The sequence below is a fragment of the Elephas maximus genome, chromosome 14, assembly GCF_024166365.1.
Source record: "Elephas maximus indicus isolate mEleMax1 chromosome 14, mEleMax1 primary haplotype, whole genome shotgun sequence".
Taxonomy (NCBI): Eukaryota; Metazoa; Chordata; class Mammalia; order Proboscidea; family Elephantidae; genus Elephas; species Elephas maximus.
This window is the reverse complement of record NC_064832.1, coordinates 98,883,886-98,907,189: the sequence shown is the minus strand read 5'-3', so window position 1 is coordinate 98,907,189 and position 23,304 is coordinate 98,883,886. Positions and strand designations below refer to the sequence as shown.

Here is a 23,304-nt window from a genome sequence, read left to right as displayed (position 1 = left end):
CTCATCATGTTTATTCTAAAGAACAATAGTGTCCATGTTTTCATTTTACTCTTTTCACAACCATTAAGTTGGATAATAATCAAAATCTAACCCAAAACTAAATCCATTGCAGCCAATTCTGACTCATAGCAACCCTATAAAACAGAGTAGAACTGCTTATTAGGGTTTCCAGGGCTACAATATCTATGGAAGCAGACTGCTACATCTTTCTCCTGTGGAGCAGCTGGTGGGTTCGAACTGGCAACCTTTCAGTTAGCAGCTGAGCACTTGACCACTGTGCCACAGGCCTCCTTGTTCTACCACTGTTTGTATATGTTTAGGTGGGTTAGTAAAAACAGTATTCAAAGAACCATGCTGATCGCTAAAATGACTTTCGTTGTTATTGTTAGGTGCCGTCAAGCCTATTCTGACGCACAGCAACCCTTTTGTACAACAGATCCGAACACTGCCTGGTCCTGCGCCGTCCTCAGAATACTTGCTATATTGCAGCCCATTGTTGCAGCCACAGTGTCAGTCCATCTCATTGAGGGTCTTCCTCTTTTTCGCTGACCATCCACTTCATCAAGCATGATGTCCTTCTCCAGGGACTGGTCCCTCTTGATAACATGTCCAAAGTACATGAGACAAAGTCTCACCATCCTTGCTTCTAGGCATTCTGGCTCTACTTCTTCCAAAACAGACATGTTCATTCTTCTGGTGGTCCGTAGGAAAGTATTCTTTGTCAACACTTAATTCAAAGGCATCGGTTCTTCTTTATGGGCTCAAACATCGCAACGATTGTGAGAATGGCTCAGGACCGGGCAGTGTTGTACCTACAGTCACTGTGAGTCAAAACCAACGCTTCAGCACCTAACAACAGTTCTTCTTCCCTCTTCCTTATTCATTGACAGCTCTCACATGCATATGAGGCAGTTGAAAACACCATGACTTGGGTCAGGCCACCTTAGTCCTGAAATTGACATCTTTGCTTTTTAACACTTGAAAGAGGTCTTTTGTAGTAGATTTGACCAACACAATGAGTCTTTTGATTTCTTGACTGTTTGTTCCATGGGCATTGATTGCGGATCCAAGTAAAATGAAATCCTTGACAACTTCATTACTTTCTCCATTTGTCATAATGTTGCTCTTTGGTCCAGGATTTTTGTTTTCTTTACGTTGAGGTGTAATCCATACTGAAGACTGTAGTCTTTGATCTTCATCAATAAGTGCTTCAAGTCCTCTTCACTTTCGGCAAGCAAGGTTGTGTCACCTGCATAACGCACGTTGTTCATGAGTCTTCCTCCAATCCTGATGCCCTGTTCTTCTTCCTAGAGTCCAGCTTCTCAGATCATTTGCTCAGCATACAGATTGAATAAGGATGGTGAAAGAATACAACCCTGATGCACACCTTTACCTCATTTTAAACCACACACCCTTGTTTTGTTAGAATGACTGCCTCTTGGTCTATGTACAGGTTCCGCATGAGCACAATTAAGTGTTCTGGAATTCCCATTCTTCAAAATGTTTTCCATAATTTGTTATGATCCACACAGTCGAATGCCTTTGCATAGTCAATGAAACACAGGTAAACATCTTTCTGGTATTCTCTGCTTTCAGCCAAGATCCCCCTGACATCAGCAGTGATATCCCTTGTTCCACGCCCTCTTCTGAATCCGGCTTGAATTTCTTGCAGTTCCCTATCGATTTACTGCTGCAACTATTTTTGAATTATCTTCAGCAAAATTTTATTTCCATGTGTATTAATGATATTGACCAATAATTTCTGAGTTCTGTTGGGTCGCCTTTCTTTGGAATGGGCACAAATATGGATATCTTCCAGTTGGTTGGCCAGGTAGTTTACTTCCAAATTTCATGACATAGAGAAGTGAGCACTTCCAGCACTGCATTCGTTCACTGAAACATCTCAATTGGTATTCCTTCAATTCCTGGGGCCTTGTTTTTTGTCAATGCCTTCAGAGCAGCTTGGACTTCTTCCTTCAGTACCATCAGTTCCTGATGGTATGCTACTTCCTGAAATGGTTGAACATCGACCAATTCTTTTTGGTATAATGACTCTGTGTATTCATTCCATCTCCTTTTGATACTTCCTGCGTCATTTAGTAATTTCGCTATAGAATCCTTCAGGATTGAAACTCAAGGCTTGAATTTTTTTCTTCAGCTCTTTCAGCTTGAAAAATGCTGAGCCTATTCTTCCCTTTTGGTTTTCCAACTCCAGGTCTTTGCACATGTCATTATAGCACTTTGCATTGTCTTCTTGAGGCACACTTTGAAATCTGTTCAGCCCTTTACTTCATCATTTCTTCCGTTCACTTTAGCTACTTTATGTTCAAGAGCAAGTTTCAGAGTCTTTTCTGACATCTGTTTTGTTCTTTTCTTTCTTTCTTGTCTTTTTAATGACCTTTCTTCATGCATGATGTCCTTGATGTCATTCCACGGCTCATCTGGTCTTCCGTCATTAGTGTTCAGTGCATCAAATCTGTTCCTGAAATGGTCTCTAAATTCAGGTGGGATATGCTCAAGGTCATACTTTGGCTCTCGTGGACTTGTTTCAATTTTCTTTAGCTTCAACTTGAATTTCCATATGAGCAGTTGATGGCCTGTTCCACAGTCAGCCCCTGGCCTCGTTCTGACTAATGATATTGAGCTTCTCTATCATCTCTTTCCACAGATGTAGTCAGTTTGATTCCTGTGTATTTCATCTGACGAGGTCCTCTCGTATGTATAGTCACCATTTATGTTGTTGAAAAAAGGTGTTTGCAATGAATATGTTGTTGGTCTTGCAAAATTCTGTCATTTGTTCTCCAGCGTTATTTCTACTACCAAGGCCATGTTTCCCAACTACAGATCCTTCTTCTTTGTTTCCAGCTTTCACGTCCCAATCACCAGTAATTATCTATGCATCTTGATTGCATGTTTGATCAATTTCAGACTGCAGAAGTTGGTAAAAATTTTCAATTTCTTCATCTTTGGCAACTTAAAATAATACTTGTATTAACAAGTCTTTCTTGTAGGCGTATGTATGGATATTATCCTATAACTGACAGCATTGTACTTCCGGATAGATCTCTAAATGTTCTTTTTAATAATGAATTCAACACCATTCCTCTTTGATATGTCATTTCTGGTATAGTAGACCATATGATTTCCAATTCAAAATGGCCAAAACCAGTCCATTTCAGCTCACTAAGGCCTAGGGATATCTATCTTCAATTTTCCTGGATTCATACTTCATACATTCTACGTTCCTATTTCTAATGGATGTTTGTCTCTGTGTCTTCTCATTTTAAGTCATGCCACATCAGCAAATGGAGGTCCCAAAAGCTTGACTCCATCCACGTAATTAAGGTCGACTTGACTTGGAGGAAGCAAGTCGTTTTTTGAGTGCCTCCCAGCCTGAGGGGCTCATCTTCTGGCACTGTATCAGTGTTCCACTGCTATTCATAAGGTTTCCACTGGCCAGTTTTTTTAGAAGTAGATCACCTGGTCTTTCTTCCTAGTCTGTCTTAGTCAGGAAGCTCCACTGAAACCTGCCCGCCTGCCAAGAGTGACCCTGCTGGTGTTTGAAATACCGGTGGCAGAGCTTCCAGCGTCGCAGCAACACAAGCCACCACGGTTCGACAGACTTTTACTGTGAGTAGCGTACTGTAGGGTCTGTCTTGTTCCACATTGTTATTGATTACATAGACAACGATAGGAACTGACGTTTAAGTGATTGAAGCGAGAGAGAGAGGAATTTTAGGTGACAAAATCGGAATCCAAAACAAGTAACAGGCTAGAATGATGTAATAAAGATGACGTCTTACACGAATGAGCATGAAGTTTTAGACTGCTCCAAAACACCAACCTCCAGACTTCAGAACAGGGAGACATGGTGCAGCTGTGAGCATAAGTTTACAATCTTACAGAGCTATTGCTAAGCCAATGTGATCTTAAAGTGATTTAATACTCTATCCTCTGGTGAGAGTGCACCTAGAACGTCAGGCTCAGTTTTGAGCACCAGCATTCAGGATAAATACTGACATCTCCAGTGTGTTCACAGAAGGACGAAGGGCTCCTGGAGCCCTGTCTCCTAAAGATCAGCTGAGAAACTGAGAATATTCAAACCAAAAAAAGAGGAGCCAGGGAAGGGGCTCAGTAGCTATTTACCAACGCCTAAAATTTTTTAAAGCACAGCATGTGGAAAGTAGGTTAGACCTACCCTGGGTGACAGCTGAGACCAACGGGTGGACAACGCAGAGAGATCTAATTTCAATATAAGTTAGGGAGGAACTTCCTTGGCTAATATTAACAATGAAAGGGCTATCCCAGGAAGGAATGTCTTCAGTACTGGGGATATTTGCACTGTGGCCATCAGACCATCTAGCTGAGATACCTTAGGAGGGAATTTGGTCTCCGGATGGGAGAGGATGGAATAGGCAGTATTTAAGTCCATTCCAGTACCAGAAATTCTCTGAGTTCATGATGATCTCGGAGCGCCTGGGTGGTGCCAATGGCTAATGTGCTCACCTAACCGAAAGGTGGGCAGTTCGCATCCACCCAGAGGCACCTTGGAGGAAAGACCTGGTGATGTACGTCCGAAAAGCCAGCCGTTGAAAACCCTGTAGAACACAGCTTTCCTCTGCCACCTGTTGGGTAGCTGCGAGTTGGGGTTGACTTTTCAGCAGCTGGTTTTTATGATGGTCAATACTGTGCCAACTGCTGTCTTCCTCCTCTGGGGAAAAGAAGAGATCATTCCTGTGGAGCTGTAATACACTTATTGTACTCCATTTAGCATAAGAAATAAAATGAGAACTTTCAGTTTTCAGAGTACCCTGTTTGTACTTGATTGCAGTTTTGTTTTGTTTTGTTTTGTTTTGTTCCCTTGAAACTGCCAGTCATCTGTATCCTCAGCTGGGATGCGATTTGAAATGACTTTGGGGTATGTTTTCATAAACTTAAACCTAAAGTTGAAAATAAGCAATTTTAAAAGTAAGCAGACTTGTGTTAATCCTTTTTTTTTTTTTTAAACCAGAGTGTGAAAACCTTAGGGGTTTTTGTTCATAAGGCAGAGAAAACACACCTGGCATTGTAGCAAGCGCTGAGAGTATCAGACATTTGGTGGCACTTTTGAAAATGCAATTCATTGGTTTATAAGGCAGTTTACTAAATAATATCCAGCAAGTTTATAAAACATTACAGTTTAAAGAGATGTTTTCGTATACTTGGGTCAGAGTTTTGTATTGAGTGTGTGATGTTCTTATTAAAAGAACAAGCTCTTGGAATTAAGCACATAAGCTGTGGGATTCTTCGCTGGGAAACACATTACCAGTCTATTAATCTGGGTGCTTGATGAAAGAATGTGTCTCTGTATTCTAAAATATAACTCACACATGGCGAGACAGCACCTGCTGCCCCAAACCACAACGCGTCCACGTTATTAAACACCATCTGCAATGCTGCAGGAAGAAATTCAAGGATCAGAAAGCCCAGAAGACAAGGTCTGCATTCGAGACACTTGCTTAGTTCCTTTCCGCGTGGAACACCATTGTATCTACAGCGACAGCAGTGCCGTGGGGAATCAACCGTGTCACTGTGCTGGAATACACACACCTCCACCCTAGCATGTGGTCACGCTAATGTTTATTTTTTCCAGACGTTGACATAATAAACCTGCTTTGTCTCAGCCCCATATCCCAATATTACAAATCCAAGGTTTTCACAAACAGGCGTTGGTACAAGTCAGCAGAGATGACTTGGAAGCTCATATGTTTACAGCGCCTACAGCGGGGTCCTTTGTGACTCCCTAGTCAGCATCACACTAAGGCAGACTCTGCCTGAAAGTCAGCATCTCAGTCCCTCTTCCCAGCCTGACATGTTACAGATGTGTCCCACTGGTCACTAGGGTAAGAGAAGACGGAAGGTAGCTCAAGTCACCAGACTTATTGGTGGTATTTTGGGGCGGGGGAAGGGTATGGAAAATAATCAGCACGTCACACAAACTGTGGTATTCAGAGGTGCGCTAGTAACCGCTAGGCTCACCGCTGCTGTGGGTTCCAGCCTCCCCGAATCCTGCCTGCTGGCAGCTCTGGTGGACCAACCAGTGAATGTGCTCAGCTGCTCCAGGAACGTCTCCTACGGCTGTTGATTCGACTGGCCCTGCGGTGACTTAGCTAGAATTTCCCCAGCTCTGTTAGTCTTTGAATGAAAGAGGAAATCTTTGAATTCCTTACACAGGATACTGCTGGGCGTCATGAAATGCTATAAAACCTCAGGGAAGGCTGGATGGAAAGGGAGGAGGTTGAAGGGAGACAGGTAAGCCAGGAGAAATGGGTCAACGTTGCTTCTCGCCACCTGTTCCTTACTAACTCCGCTGCAGCTGCTCTCTCCCTTGTCTCGCTCCACAGATGGCCCACCGTGAGCCAGTACTGCCCCTCACCGCCTCCTGCCCCCATCAGACCAACCAGGTGGAGACACCCGGGGAAAGAGAAGGAAGATCTTTTAGGACAAGCTGTGTTCACTGTTTAGAAACAGCACTCAAATGTGCAAATTGTTTCCTCAAGGAAATGATTCAGAGGTGGAAACTTCATTGTTACAATCCTGCCTGTAGCTAATCATAATATTAAATTTTGGTATTGGCTCCTAGTCCAGGCTCTCAAATATAGTTGGCACCCTGTTGGCCCTCGTGGATCTTTGGTCAAAGTTCACCGAAATTAGAAGGAAATCAACAGGCCCAGGTTTTTATTCTGACTTTGCCTCAGCCTTATCATGTAACGTTTAGCACACTACTTTGACCTGTGTAGTGCTGCGTCTTTATCTCTTACAAATCCACCCTGTAACCTTACTTCTGAGGATATGGTAAGGCTGGACTTTATGTTTTAGGATACCCCATAGAAACAAACAGAAGAAACATTTTTTTTCTATTAAGGAATAGAAAAAAAAAATTGGTGGGTGAGAGAAGATGGGCGCCATACTTGAGGTCCACTGGCAGAGGGAGTGTGGAAGGGTGAGGTGAGGTGGCCGGATTTGGACAACCTCAACAGTGAGAACAAGGAATAAAAAGCCGTGGAACATCCAAATTTGCAAGGACTGGCCTGACACAGTCACACAACCTATGTTTTAATTTGTTAACAGGGTGGGAGAGGTGCCCTGAGCCAGTCTAAGAACCCCCATCTGAGTGTGAAGAGCGAACCCTCCCTGTGGGGGTGCCGCTTTCTCCCGCGATTCAGGCTGGGCACTCTGACCCAATGTTTTCACTCTCTTTCTGTTCCCCGACAGAGCTCTCAGCATGGCGGCTCCTCTACCTCACTTGCGTCCACCAAAGTCTGTAGCTCAATGGACGAGAACGACGGGCCCGGAGAAGGTGATGAGTTTTGACTTGGTATCTGAGAAGAGGGCTGGTCTTGCACAAGGGTCATGGGATGGGCTGGCTCAATGTACTCCAGGAAGATGTAACTTCTCAAGCAGAAAGAAATGGACAAGCTCTCGAGGATCAATCACAAGGAGATAGGATTGACTATGTCCCCACACAGACACACCCCGAGATTGTATCTATTCCATGCAAAAGGGAGGGAGGCAGTGGTGGTTAGTGTAGAATTGTCGTTTAATGTGCAGGAGACCTGAGTTCCATTCCTGGCCAATGCACAGCCACCACCCGTCTGTCAGTGGAAGTGGCATGGTAGTTAAAGCAATCGACTGCTAACCAAAAGATAGGCAACTCAAAACCACCAGCAGCACCGTGGGGAAAGATGTGGCAGTCTGCTTCCGTAGAGATTCACAGCCTTGAAAACCTATGGGGTTGCTGTGAGTGGGAATCCATGGCAATGGGTTTTTTTTAATGATGCTGAACAGGTTTCAGGGGAGCTTCCAGACTAAGATGGACTAGGAAGAAGGACCTGGTGATCTGCCTCCCGAAGTCAGCCACAGTGGCCTAGTCCCCCTCTGGCTGGGACCAGACAGCGTTCTGTTCCATTGTACGTGGGGTTGCCATGAACCAAGGGTCTGCTCAACCCCAGCTAACAGCAACATGGGAACAGGAAGTGGGAGTTAGCCTAACTTGGGGATGTTCCTACCTTCTGAGGGCACACGTGTCCTGAGTAAGGAGGCCAGGTCTTGCCCACTTCTGAGATGAACGCGTGTAATTGCTGCCATTGTTTCTTCAGGCTCTGTTCACTTTTAGGACTTTTTCACTAACTCGCTGGATTGTTTTGGACAAGTTCCTTGGCTCCTTCAGCTCTCCCCATCTTAGCTCGTCTTCTGTAAAATGGGGATTGTCATAGGTACCTGGTCCCTCCCATCTTGTTGGGTGCCATCAAGTCTATTCCAACTCAGAGTGACCCTGTAGGACAGAGGAGAACTGCCCTGTAGGGTCTCCTAGGCTGTCATCTTTACTGGAACAGATCGCCAGGTCTTTCTCCCATGGAGCCGCTAGGTGGGTTCAAACAGCCAACCTTTCAGTTAGCAGCCGAGCACTTAACTGTTGTGCTACCAGGCCTCCTTAAGGTAAAAGTAGTGGCATCGAAAGTCCCACATTTGTACACACTTTTCAGAAATTCCCACCAGTCTGGAATCCTGAGATGCGAGTGCAGTCATAAAGCCGTAGTCTGGTGACTGTATGCTCCTATCTGTTGTTCCCTAACAAACAGACTAGAAGAGAACACAGGCTTCACCAGGACAGGTGTGACTTTAATTATGAGAAGGACTTTTTAGTCTCCATGGATAACTGAGGCTCAGGTGAGGAGCCCTCCGTCACATTCAGTGTTCAGGTTGCCTGAGGGAGATCTAGGATTTATAACCTTCACGCATGTAAATTTGAAAACCCAGCTATAAAAGGCATTTTGCACCCTAAAAAGTTAAAGGTTATCCAGCGTATTTATGTGACCTGAGTGTGGCTTATTGAGTTTTACGACCTCGTATTTAAAGCATTATTAAGCATTTGTAAGATATTTCAAAACGCATTTAAGGGGAGAGGGGACACACATTGTGTTAGTGGCGACACCATAACTGAAACTACAAAGTGGTTCTGTTCACAGACATCATAGACCCTTCTATTTTAACTCAACATCTGCTCCGCAGGTTGCTGGTGATAACGTTTGTCTGAAATCTGCAGGGTGGTACTGGGGAGGGGCGGGAACCCACGCTTAGTTCCTGAGGAATTTTAGGGAGGTGTTGGTTTCGGGATGGAGTCAAGGTACGCACATGCAGCAGGACGTTTTCATGCCTGTGTGTACCACGCCAAGCAGACCAGTCTTCCGAACCCGGTTGTCCTCCTGCTCTGTACTTGGGAATGTCATTTCTCGGTACACAGTGGGTGTTCGGTAAACGCTCCATTCATGAAGTTGGCAAGAAATGAGAAGAGCAAACTTCCTTCCCTGAATCCCCACTGCAGCAGACAGGAGGGGCAGCCTTCTGTGGGTGGGGTGGAGCCCGTAGGCTTTCTTTAAGTTCATCATCCATCTTAGTAAAAACTGTTGAGGACATTTAATGTCAGCGGGGGCTGGGGGCTTGCCTCCCTGTACAGAAATCCACACAGCCGTCGGAATCCGCTCTGGTCTATTTGATCTTACTTCCAAATGTCTCTTTTGCACCACCTGTGTCTCCTCTTCCGCTGAAATCTGACTCGTGGTTCTTACAGAAGTGCTGGAGGAAGGCTTCCAGATTCCCGCCTCAATAACGGAGCGATACAAAGTCGGAAGGACCATAGGAGACGGGAATTTTGCCGTTGTCAAGGAGTGCGTGGAAAGGTGAGAAGGGTATGGTTTGCACTGGCTTAAAGAAAAGTTTCAGCATTGTGTGTCTTTATTCGCAGTCTGCGGCACGTGTGGAATAAGTTAATGTCTCAACCCCAGATGTAAAAAGAAATTTAAAAAAAGGAGAGAAAGAAAAGAAAAGCCCTTCTGACAACAGATCTGAACACTGTGGTGATTCCTGGGGACAATCCATACGTTAAGGGCTTTTTAAAAAATTCTGTAATGTACTCAGCAAAAAGTTGTCAAATCTTTGAGATAAGTCTTTTAATTTTGTTAAAAAGACATAGCGAACAGTTTTCCTATGCTTTTTCGAGGCGACATTTGTAGAGGTCAGAATGTTCCTGTAAGGAGTTCATGTCTCTAATGTGCACAATCCTAAAATTAAATACAGGGAGCCCCAACTTACAACGGGTTCCGCTCTGATAACTCTGTCGTAAGTCAATTCTGACCTGAGTGAACACCTAAATTTTTTTTCAGTTTTCATCATTACTGCCTTTTATATCAGTATTTTTATAAATCTGATCCTTGTCTTTGGGGTTGGAAACATTACGTATAAACTTACAATATGATGACATCCGCAGGCTGCATGCTGCAACATTGTATGCAGTAGACGTTACTAACAGTAAGATGAACAAAAAAAATGGGACAGACCTACGTGGGGTTCTTCCTAACTGGAACGCATCCTGAGTCCAGGACCACCTGTACAACAGCAACCTTGAAAAGATTTGAAATGCGTATCTACTGACCCCAGCAAAGATGGTATTTAAATACGTGAACACATCCCATTGCCAGTGGGTGGATTCCAACTCACCGCAACCCCGTACGACAGCGTAGAACTGCCGCGTAGGGTTCCCAAGGCTGCAGTCCTTATGGAAGCAGGCTGCCACATCTTTCTGCCGTGGGGCTGCTTAGTGGGTTCAAACCACTGACCTTTTGGTTAGCAGCTACGCGCTTAACCACTGCACCAACGTGAAGATCCAGGTACTCACTCTGTGGGCCAAAGGGCAGGGTTTTCAGTGAAGGGTTTACCCCTGGGATCTTGAACCCTAGTCAGGCATAGCAGCTGTTACCCACTAGTGGGAGAAGGGACAACTACAAAGTTACAGCCCCAACCACTCGGCCCAGCGTCAGACTTGGAGTGCTTTGCTTTGGCCATTGCTTGTTTTATCAGGGGAGCTGGGGGGCCAGTGGAGTCCCTGGGTGGTGCAGACCATTAATGTACTCAGCTGCTAGCCAAAAGGTTGGGAGTTCGAGTCCACCCAGAGGCACCTCAGAAGAAAGGGGTGGTGATCTACTTCTGAAAATCAGCCATTGACAAGCCTTTGGAGCACAGTTCTGCTCTGACACACATGGGGTCGTGTGTGTCGGAGTCGGGTCGGCCAGCAGCTTCGTCTCAGAGCTGGGTGGGCTCAGCCCCCTCAGTGAACGTGTATGCAGGCTTTCTGGGGGCCGCTTGGGGTCTAGATGTTTCCAGTTATCCCTCTCTGCTCCTGAGGGGGCTGGGCACCCTAACTGCTCCTCCACACTTCCTGAGAGTCATGTCCCCACACCCTATACCACCACCTGGAGCCGAGAAGAGGGCCGAGGAGGTTTCAGGCTGGAAGGTCCAGGCCTTGTTCCTTCCAGGGGCACCGATTCAGAGGCACAGAGCCACGGCCTGTGAGAGCTGAGAGCCTGGTCGTTGTCGTCGTTAGATGCCGTGGAGTTGACTCCGACTCACAGTGACCCCATGTGGCAGAGCAGAACTGCCCGTGGGGTTTCTAGGCTGTGATCTTTACAGGAGCAGGTCACCAGGTCTTTGTCCTGTGAAGCCACTGGTGGATCTGAACTTTCAGTTAGCAGCTAAGAGCTTAACCGTTGCACCACCAGGGCCCCTTCGGAAGTCTGGAAAGGGCCGCAAATATGATGAGGGTTGGTGGATTGATTGGTACCCATTTATTGGCTCCCCTGGCCCCTTGCTGCTCTGTGGAAGGTGCTTCCGTGGCTACGGTAGCTCATCCACATGAAGCTACCCTGGGGTGGTGAATCTTAAGCTTTGCTCCACCTGCAGGGGCAGGGTCACCCCAACAGGGACAGAGACCCAGTGTAGCAGGACTGCCCCATAGGGTTTCCAAGGCTGCAGTCTTTACGGAAGGAGCCCTGGTGGCACAGCGGTTAAAGCGCTTGGCTACTAACGGAAAGGTCTGGGTTCAAACCCACCAGCCGCTCCACAGGAGAAATGTGGCGGTCTGCTTCCATAAGATTAACAGCAGTGGAAACCGTATGGGGCAGTTCTACTCTGCCCTATAGGGTCACTATGAGTCAGAATCAACTTGATGGCAGTGGGTAGTCTTTACGGGAGCAGATCACCAGGTCTTTCCTCCCACAGAGCCACTGGCGGGTTCGCACGGCCAACCTTTGTGTTAGCAGCTGAGTGCTTAACTGCTGTGCCACCAGAGGTCCCTTAGGAGCCCAGCAGAAATGCTAAAGGATTTTGGTGGTCTGTGACATGAGCTGGTAGAGATGTGCTCTGCTTTGGAGCTCTTTTGTGGAGTGTTTTGGGTTCCAGAGCAACCTCCAGGGCCCAGGAAGCACTGAGGAGAGGTCGGGCACACACAGAGGGCTTGATTGTGACACCTCCACCTTGGAGCCTCCGGGCTCTGGACTTGTGATTGTCACACAAGAAGGGCCTGAGCGAAGCCGTCATGAGCAGTGCCAGTGTCTCAGGTGGTGAAGGGAAAGACAACACACAATAAGGGGGCAGTCAGCACAACTTGACCAAGGCAAACATAGAAGCTTCGTAGACACATCCAAACACCTTGAGGGACCGAGTTACTGGGCCGAGGGCTGGGGACCATGGTCTCAGGACATCAAGGTCTATTGGCATAACGTACTTTCAAAACATCCTACTTTGGTGAGTAGCGTCTTGGGTCTTAAAAGTTTGTGAGTGGCCATCTAAGGTACATCTATTGGTTCCATCCCGTCTGGAGCAAAGGAGAATGAAGAAAACCAACGACACAAGGAAAATATTAGTCCAAAGGACTAATGGCCCACATAAACCATAGCCGCCACCTGCCTTAAACGATGCATCGGCCTCCCTACGTTCGTCTTTCTGCGTACCCTGAAGGAGCCCTGGTGGCACAACGGTTAAGCACTGGGCTGCTCCTGAAAGGATATTCTTTCTTGCCAAAAGCTTTCATTTCCCAGCTCAGAGCAGGCAGTTGGATTTTTATTCTTTGGTATGCATTTAGTGCTAACACCTGTTTTTTCAGACTCGTTTTCCAGACTCAGCTACTGTCCTATAAATATATACTTCAAGTAATTAAGGATTTTATTATGTGACTTTACAGTTCTGCTCTCAAGGAATCAAGAATGAAAACCTGCAATTCTAATTTTGGTCCCTCCAAGGGCCCCTTGTCCGATATAAAATATGGGTAAATTTAATTAAGTGTTTAATCCTATTATGTAAGATTCTAGATGGGAAACCCACGAAGTCCTTTTTCCTTGTAGCTCTAGGCCACCGAGCCCACGTTTGCTCTCATTTTCCCTTCAGCTGTTGTTTTGTTGTGGTTGTTGGGTGTCGTTGAGTTGATTCTGACTCACGGCAACCCCATGTGATGGAGTAGAACTGCCCCACAGGGCTTTCTTGGCTGTAATTTTTTTTTTTAATACTATTTTATTGTGTTTTTGGTGAAGGTTTACACAGAAGTTCAGGTTCCATTCAACAATTTCCGCACAAATTGTTCAGTGACATTGGCTACATTCTTCACGATGTGAGAACATTCTCATTTCCGTTCTGGTTGTTCCATTTCCATTAATCTAGCTTCCCTGCCCCCTTACATTCTCATCTGTGTTTTAAGGTAATTGTTGATCATTTGGTCTCAGATAGGTGATTTTTTAAAGGAGCACAGTACTTATGAGTAATAGTCATTATTTTCTGAGCCAGTTTGTTATTTAGCTAGAAGGTGACCTCTGGGGGTAGTTTTGGTTCAAGGTTGGAGGAGTGTCTCAGGGCAGTATCTCTGGGACTCCTCTAGTCTCAACTGGTTCAGTAAGTCTGGTTTGTTTGTTTTCAGGAATTTGAGGCCCTGTTCCACGTTTTCTCCCATTCTATCAGGGCCCCTCTATTGTGGCCCTGATCAGGACAGCCAGTAGTGGTAGCTGGGCACCATCTAGTTCTTCTGGTCTCAGGACAGATGAGGCCGTGGTTCATGTAGACAGTCTCTCCCCTGCAGAGATGCTGGGTGGGTTTGAACCACCAACCTTTCAGTTAGTAGCTGAGTGCTTAACCATTGTGCTACCGGGGCTCTGTGCCCTCAGCTGCAGGCTCAGGGGCATGACCCGCTAGCATGGCCTCCCGTCAGGCTGTAGAGTGGGATTCAGCCTCCCAGGCCCCACACCAGCCCTTTCCCTTTGAGTTTACTGTCTCTTTGCTGTTACTCATCCAAAGGAAACAGGATCAAATGACAAATATGGAGAATCCAAAGCTAAGCCATCTTCCTCTCATCTCACCAGCGGCCCAAGCCCCTCAGCCCTTTGGTGGAAGTGATAAATGGAAATCTCTACTTTGGTTTTTCAGAGCATCACAGACAGTTCCATCCTAGTTCTCTGGCCCTGTCTGGGATGGCACTTTATTGTTGTTGTTGTTTTAATAACATTTTATTTATTTTTAGTGGCAATATACACAACCAAACATACATCCAGTCAGAATTTCTATGTGAACAGTTCAATGACACTGGTTACACACTTCACATTGTGTCATCATGACATCTTTTCCCACAATGTTTCATCACCATTAATCTGGGCTCTCTGTCCCTAACAGTGCTCATCTGTGTTTTAGATTAACTGTTGTTGGTTTACGCTCATATGGAAGACTAAAGTGCTGTGCTCAAGGCAAACATTCTTTATTAATTGTTCCAACTGTTGTTTAGCTTCACGATGACTTCATGGGATAGTTTCTGTACAAGGTTTAAAGATTATTTCCAGGCAACAGATGGAGTTTCCCCCAGTCTCAGTGGATCCAGTGAGCCTGGTTTCCCATGCATTTGAAGTTCTGTTCCACACTTTTCCTCCTTTTGATCAGGATCCATCTGGTGGTTCTCAGTCAAAATGTTCAGTAATGGTAGCCGGGCACCATCCAGCTCTTCTGGTCTCATAGCAATGGACGTTGTTCATGGAGGCAGTAAAACCTGATGGCAGCCGGGCACCATCCAGTTCTTCTGGTCTCGTGGCAGTGGACGTTGTTCATGGAGGCAGAAAAACCTGATGGTAGCCGGGCACCATCCAGCTCTTCTGGTCTCATGGCAATGGATGTTGTTCATGGAGGCAGAAAAACCTGATGGTAGCCGGGCACCATCCAGCTCTTCTGGTCTCATGGCAATGGACGTTGTTCATGGAGGCAGTAAAACCTGATGGCAGCCGGGCACCATCCAGTTCTTCTGGTCTCGTGGCAATGGACGTTGTTCATGGAGGCAGTTAGACCTGCAGACCATTTCCTTCTCCAATTCCTGAGGCTCCTTCCTCCTCTGCTGTTCTAGGTGAGTAGAGACCAAAGAGTGTTTTTATCCACAAGTATTCCATTACGAGTAGGCCGCCATCAACAGCTCAGGCTCTTTCTATGCTAGCCTATTTGTGGATGTTACCCCTGGGTCAGATCACAAACTTTTACATGTTTCTTTGAAAAAAAAAACAAAGACTAGAGAGTCTCTTAGAAAATACTCACATCGTGATGCCAGATTCGTGGGGTAAGAAATGAATCCTTAACGGAGTGATTCAGTAGATTTGAAATTAAGTTTGATTTTTATAAGATGAAAACCTTTCTCTTTGCAGGTCGACGGCTAGGGAATATGCCCTGAAAATTATCAAGAAAAGCAAATGTCGAGGCAAAGTATGTATAAAGTTCATATTTTAAAAACAAAGTGTTTGGGGGATAGAAACACAAAGATCAGCTCCCAGATAAACTCTAGGTAAACACAGGTTCACCTTAGCAGTGTGTTTTGGTGGAATACAGTGTTATATACTTACGATTAGGATACAGCCTTACCAATATTCCTGAAATCGAAGTTATTTGTAAGGATTATATGTTACTTCTGCTCCTTATCTGCGTTTGCTTGTTTTCTTCCTTGGATTTTTTATCTGAATTTTGTTCCATCTTTCTAAATGAAATTACAGTTATCGTGGTAGGTTCTGAAATGTTGAAGCATCATCTAAGGACCTCCAACATCTTTTGGAAATTCTAGGCCATCTGAATATTAGAAGCTAAGATAGTCATTGTGTTTTACCAAAAGCATCTCCCTTGGTTCTCAGATAGGATGGTTTTTCTCACGTGAGTTCCTGCCTCGTGTGTTTTTATGTGTGTATGGATTAAGGTGGTTTTCCCCTTGGACAGGAGCACATGATACAGAATGAGGTATCCATTTTAAGAAGAGTGAAGCACCCCAATATTGTTCTTCTGATTGAGGAGATGGACGTGCCGACTGAACTGTACCTCGTCATGGAATTAGTGAAGGTATGTGTTTTGGAAAAGAGAACAAATTACACAAGGCACCAGCTCTACTCTGTAACACAAGGTGTCGCCGTGATTCAGAATCGACTCGATGGCAAAGGATTTGGTTTGTTTACAAGGCACTATACTTCAGTCTCTCATTTCTGTGCGTGGCACAGGGTTAAGGGTACTGCCGCTAGAACTGTGAAGGTTCACGTCCTATCTTGCTCTAAATAGCTCCACGATCTTGGGTATAACTCTCTGTGCCTCAGTTCCCTCAGATGTAAACTGAGAATAAAACAACCTGTTATTGTGGGGGTGAAGAAAGACGGCTCCTGTACAGCAGCTCCATCAGTTTGTGTGACATAGAAAACCTTAGCTACCAGTATTGTCATTGTGGTTGTGGTGGTTGTTGAAGACAATGATCGACTTCCTCATGAACTATATGCAAAGGAAGGAGCCCTGGTGGCAAAGTGGTTAAGTGCTCAACTGATAACAGAAAGGTCAGCGGTTCAAACCCACCCTCTGCTCCAAGGGAGAAGGATGTGGCAGTCTGCTTCTATAAAGATTACAGCCTTGGAAACCCTTTGGGGCAGTTCTACTCTGTCCTGTAGGGCGGTGAGTGGAAATCAATTCAACGGCAACAGGTTTATATCCAAATGTATCACCCATTCTTGTAAAAACATGCTTTAAACTTTGTCACTAACACAACAGAGAAATAATACACTCTTAAAAATCATGTCAACAGTCTACAACCTGTCAGAGAATGTTGCAATATCATGCTGTCATGTAGAATTACACTTTTATTCTGTGAAACCGTAGAATACATGAGTGGCTAAGTGTTTATAGTTGTTAAATCTGTTTGCTTTTTTTTTTAAGCATCCTCATTAGTATTTCCATTCTGGTTGTTCTGTTCCCGTTCATTCATCTAGTTTCCCTGCCCACTTACCTTCTCACCTTTGTTTTTGTTTTTACATTTTTTTAATTTGCTTTAGGTGAAAGTTTACAGCTCAATTTAATTTCTCATACAAAAATTTACACACATATTGTTACGTGACACCAATGTGACAGCACACTCCCCCCTTTCCGCCCCAGGTTTCCCATGTCCATCCAACCAGTTCCTGTCCCCTCCTGCCTTCTCATCCTGCCTCTGGACAGGAGCCCCCCATCTGGTCTCGTGTATTTAATTGAACTAAGAAGCACACTCTTCACCAGTATTCTTTTATGTTTTATAGTCAAGTCTAGTCTTTGTCTGAAGGGTGGGCTTCAGGAATGGCTTTAGCTCTGGGGCTACTGTGTTCTGTGTTCCGTGTTAACTATAACTGGTAAATCTTGGTGAAAGTACTTCACGTCTTCTCTCTACATTTGTGTTCATTTGAAATTCTCTGTGATTTGTAATTTAAAAAAACTGAATGTTTAGTTTTCATCAATTTATATTCTTTCAAGCCTTTTCTGTTATTTTAATCTAACTGAAGAGTTAAGTAGTCACCCAAACAAAAACTACACAGACACATATGTATATATGTATGTGTGTGTACGTGTGTGTGTGTATATGTGTATATATATAAAATAAATAAAAATCACCAGTCTAGATAGTGGTGTTGTCCATGGATGGTGCAAATGGTTACCTTGCTCAGCTGTTTTCCAAAAGGCTGGAGAGTGTTGGAGTCCACCCAGAGACACCTCAGAAGAAAGGCCTGGCGACCTGCTTCCGAAAATCAGCCGTCGAAAGCCTTATGGAGCACAGTTCCACTCGGACGTGTGGGGCCGCCACGCCGCAGAGCTGACTCTACAGGAACTTGTCTTTGGGGTTGGGTAGAGATAAGATTAGAAAAGTCAAAGGCTGGGGGAGAACAGGCGTTGGGAGAGGAGTATGATTTCTTGAGGAGGGAAAGAAACACCGAGGTGAGCTGTTGGGGGCATTTGGGTGAAGAGTCGTGGGAGCAGCGCCGCTCGTGAGGTGCCATGACAGCAGTCCCGGGATTTACGTCTGTGCGGCAAGAACTTTCACTGGGTGGGTGAGGACGGACCAGAGGACGGATACGAGACAGGCCTGGAAGAGGACGTGTAGGGCTCCCCGAGTCTTGGAGGGTGAAGAGGAAAGGAGATCACAGGGTGTCTGGGGGTCTGCATGACCAGGACCGTGGTGGCGGCGTATTGCTGGGTGCCCTCGATTCCAGCTCCCAGCGTGGCCCCATGTGACAGAGAAGAACTGCCCCACGCGGTTCCCCACGCGGTTCCCCAGGCTGTAATCGTGACAGGAGCAGATCACCAGGTCTTTCTCCTGAGGAGACACTGGGAGGGTTTAAACCTTCAACCTTTCTGTTAACAGATGAGCACTTAACTGCTGCACCACCAGTACTCCTTGAGTCTTTGCAGGGTCCCCATACACAGCCACATACATGTTGTACTGTGTAACTCCAGTGGTGTTATTCCCGTACGCAGTGAAAGTCCTGCCTCCCGGAGTGGCCAGGAAAAACTCACAGAACTGTGCACAGCAGCCTTGCCTTGGAGATCAGTGCGAGCCGAGAGGGAGGAAGTTCACTGTGAAGACAGAGTGTGGGTTTGGTTGGGGAACTGCTGAGGTTGAGCGGACAGTGGGAGATGCCTTACAGAACGGAGATTGTCCAGGGTGACAGGCGTCAAGGGGCAGTGGTGGGTCAGTGGGAGAGTCCTCGCCTTCCAGGCAGGAGACTCAGGGTCTGTTCCCGGCCACTCACCTGTCTGCAGGAGAGGCTGGCAAGTTGCTATGATGCTGAACAGGTTTCAGCGGAGCTTCAAGACTAAGACGGACTAGGAAGAAAGGACTGGCCATCTACTTCCGAAAATCAGCCAGTGAAAACCGTACAGATGACAAGGGACGAGTCAGCCACTGATCATGAGGCTGGCGCAGGACGGGGCGGTGTCTCCTTCCATTGTGCGTGGAGTCACCAAGAGCCAGGGGCCAACTTGGCAGCAGCTGCAGCAGCAGAGGCTTCAGACCAGACAGTGAGATTTGAAAACCGTCAGCGAACAAGCGCTGTATTTTGTTTTTGCTATTTATAAAGAGAATGGGGCCCCTTAGGACCTTAGCGAAGAGATGAACAGCTCGCTCCTGTCCTCAGTGGGTGGCTGCGTTATATGCAGGAATGATTCGAACATTGCTAGTAAGTCAGACCCAAGTTCTCTGCAAGGGTTTTCAATAAATGGGACTAAAATTGGACCCTAAAATCATTCTCTGTCATCAAATTACAATAAATTAGCAAGGCACAAGGTAAACAAAAGTTCAGCTGCATAACAACCCTAGAAAACTGTCTTTGAAATTTCTCCACCCTCCTCCCCTCCTACCTCCTTTTCTGGCTCATCTTTGGAATGACAATATCAGGTCCCTTTTTTTTAAATTCCTTCTCTGCTCCTTACAAAGATGCAAATTTTGTTGAAGAAAACACAATGCCCACTCCCATGGAGGGCTTTGTGTGTGCATGAAGGTGTGTGTGTGCACATGTGTGCATGCGTGCTTGTGTGTGTGTGTGTGTGACTGCATGTGCGTGCATGTGTGCACCTGCGAGTGTGTGCACACGCATGTCTGTGTATGTGTGTTCGTGTGTATACATGGGTGCCTGTGTGTATATATGTGTGTTCGTGTGTGCATGCCTGCAAGTGTGTGCACATATGTCCGTGTGTGGGTGTGCACGAGTGCCTTGTGTATATGTGTGCGTGTGGGTGTGCACATGTGTGCGTGCGTGAGTGTGTGTGTGTGCACGTGTGTGTCTGAATAATGCCACAGGCAGTAGAACAGTTTGTTTGCAGGGTTGCCTGCCTCACTGGGGGAAGTCTGGGACTATAAGTTTGAACATGGATGGGTCTGAGGCACCTAGTACTGGAATGCCACCACCCAGCTTTGCCCTGGGACCCAGCTCAGCCTCCTCCTCTCTGGCTGTGCTGGTGTCTGGGGGTTGTCAAAGAGAAACATGAATAACAGACATCTTTGATTTTAAGGTTTTTTTTCTTACCCATGGAACCAAATATTAACTGTAAAAAAAAAAAAAAAAGGCCTGACCCAAACTGCAAAGGCATTGGTGCCCCTACTCCCCCCACCAGGAGCTGCTGTACAGCAACACGAATTTGTCTCTTCCTGCTAGAAAAGGACAGTCAACAACAAAATCATTACCTGATGATTTAATGGAAAAGACTAAAAAAAAAAAAACCTTTGCTGTCAAGTGACCCCATGTGACAGAATAGAACTGCCCCACAGGGTTTTCTAGACTGTAGTCTTCACAGAAGCAGATCACTAGGATTTCTCCCTCAGAGCTGCTCGTGGGTTCCAACCGCTGACCTTTTAGTTAGCAGCTGAGCGCTTAAACACTTTGCCACCAGGGTTCCTTTTGAAAAAAGACTCTAGGCTTACTCAATTTAAATTTCAAAAGGTATCCTGCCCACAGGTGGATAAAATCCAAAGAAAACTCTAGCCCTTGAGTCGATTTTGACTCATAGCAACCCTATAGGACAGAGTAGAACTGCCCCACAGGATTTCCAAGGAGTGGCTGGTAGATTTGAACTGCCGACCTTTTGGTTAGCAGCCGTGGCCCTTAACCACAGTGCCACCAGGGCTCCACAGGTGGACTGAGGGCCAAAATTTTAGCAGCCCAGCCAGAGACCACCTCATGACAGGATACCAGCTGATCTCAGTAAAGGGCGGGGACAGGGGTCAGTCAATCATGTTAAGATTAGCCAGTGGTTGGCCTTCTATTCTTCTGCCTCCTCTTCTCTTTATAAGCCTCACTATAACTAGACTAGTTCGAGCCATTTGCTTTTTGTATATATGCATACAGAACAACTGCTTGGAATAAGCCTGATGTTTCTATTTCTTTGGGTTCTGATTATGCCACCTGCTCCGGAGGAGACGCCGCTGGCTTCCCGCTGTGGAGAGATCAATCACCATAGTGTCTGTGGTCTTTGGGACACAGCGGCTGGCAGCCCCCGGGAGCCCAGACCAGTCGTCCGTTCTTCAGTCCCTGCACAGTCTGTCAGGCCCCTCTGCTAACCGGCTGTTCCCTCTTCTCAGGGAGGAGACCTTTTCGATGCCATCACTTCCACCAACAAATACACCGAGCGAGACGCTAGTGGGATGCTGTACAACCTGGCCAGTGCCATCAAATACCTGCACAGCCTCAACATCGTCCACCGAGACATAAAGCCGGAGAACCTGCTGGTAAGAGCGATGCCACCTTAGGGCGTCTTGAGTTCCGAGCACTCAGGAATGAGTACAAATATTTCTTTTCCTTCTTTCGTTTTAAAAACTTGTTTTGCTTTTATTGTTGTTGAAAGTATACACAGCATAAGGTACACCAATCCCACGATTTGTGCGTGTACAGTTCAGTGACACTGACTACATCCTTCCAGCCGTATAACCATCCTCACCCTCCCTTTTGACATAAACTCACTGCCCCTAAGATTCCTACCTGAACTTTCAGTTGCTGTTGTCAATTTGATCCCACATCCAAAAACCAAAACCAAACCCACTGTCCTCGAGTCGATTCCGACTCATAGCGACCCTATAGGACAGGGTAGAACTGCCCCCATAGAGTTTCCAAGGGGCGCCTGGTGGATTTGTACTGCCGACCTCTTGGTTAGCAGCCGTAGCACTTAGCCACCGCGCCACCAGGGTTTCCCACATAGAGAGTTCTTTAAAAGAGCACAGTGCTCAAGGCAGACATTCTTTACTGGCTAAGCTAACTATTGTTTGGTTTAAGGAAGACTTCAGGGGATATTTTTGGTTTAAGGTATAAAAATTATTTCAGGGCAAATGCAGAACAAAATTCAAATTCACAAAAAAAAGACCAGACTTACTGGTCTGCCAGAGACTGGAGAAACCCTGAGAGTCTGGTCCCCGGATACCCTTTTTACTCAGTACTAAAAAAAAATCACTCCTAAAGTTCACCCTTCAGCCAAAGATTAGACAGGCCCAAAAGCAAAGCAAGTCTAAATGGGCACACCGGCCCAGGGGCAAGGACAAGAAGGCAGGAGGGGTCAGGAAAGCTGGTAGTGGGGAACCCAAGGTCAAGAAGGGGAGAGCGTTGAAACTTCATGGGATTTTCAGCCAGCGTCACAAGGCAATATGTGCACCAGTTGTTTAATGAGAACCCAATTTGCTCTGTAAGCCATCACCTAAAGTGCAATAAAAAAATAGTCCAGGGCAATAGTTTCAGGGGCTCGTCTATCCTCAGTGGCTCCAGGAAGTCTGGATTCCATGAGGATTTGAAATTCTGTTCTATGTTTTCCCCCTTTTGCTCAGGATTCTTCCATAGAATCTTTCTTTTTAAACATTTTATCTTCATGGCAAGTTTCCAGCCGGTGTTCGGTGTGTCTGGCTGGAAATTAGCCTCTTAGGCTGATCTGTAAGAGTGAGTGTGCCATGAAGACCACCTAACTTAGTAGCAAATAAAAACCAGGCGTGCGTGTGAGTGACAGCTCCAGGCTGCGGTTAACGCCTTCGGCTACGTGGCCAAGAGCGTTCGCACTTAACATTATTTATCTATAGCATTTTTATGCTACGAAGTTGTTACTTGGGGGGAAAAAAAAGAAAGCCGTTTTAGAATTTCTTAGTCTCCCAACTTTACACCTCAGTAATAGGATCTAAGGAGTCCCAGCATGGAGCAAATGGTTAACACACTCTGCTGAAAACCAAAAGTTTGGAGGTTCAAGTCCACCCAGAGGTGCCTCAGAAGAAGGGCCTGGCAAAGGCCTTGAAAACCCCGTGGGGCACAGTTCAACTCTGATACACGCTGGGTGCCCATGAGCTGGGTCAGCACAGCCGTAACTGGTAATATGATCTGTAATCCAAGAGAAATAAATCAGAATGGGTTTTAAAGACGTCAGCCCCCCTCCCCAGGCATAAATATAATCATGAAGAAGAAAGATTAAAGAACAGAGACATTCTTTTTAGAACCACATGGTGTATTGCTTTTCACTGGGGAAACGTTGAGAGTTCTCCACACAAGCAAATGCGGGTCCTCCCAGCCTGGTAATTAATGGGGATAGCGTAGTTTGAGGGAGAATCCACGAAGCTGAAAACACAAGGGGGCAACTGTCACTGGTAAAAGGGAGTAACATAAATTTTGCTGGCTGTTCAGGCTG

General features: G+C 45.9%; 1 protein-coding gene across 3 annotated transcripts in view; it reads left to right on the top strand.

Moving 5' to 3' along the window:
• DCLK1 (doublecortin like kinase 1) overlaps positions 1–23,304 on the top strand; it is a 189,768-nt gene that overhangs the window by 100,299 nt on the left and 66,165 nt on the right. For all 3 annotated transcript variants that reach the window (XM_049853462.1, XM_049853464.1, XM_049853463.1), the window contains 5 exons: positions 7,255–7,339; positions 9,611–9,719; positions 15,534–15,591; positions 16,093–16,212; positions 21,233–21,379. In XM_049853462.1, coding sequence (XP_049709419.1) covers positions 7,255–7,339; positions 9,611–9,719; positions 15,534–15,591; positions 16,093–16,212; positions 21,233–21,379 — 519 coding nt within the window. The remainder of the gene's footprint in view (positions 1–7,254; positions 7,340–9,610; positions 9,720–15,533; positions 15,592–16,092; positions 16,213–21,232; positions 21,380–23,304) is intronic.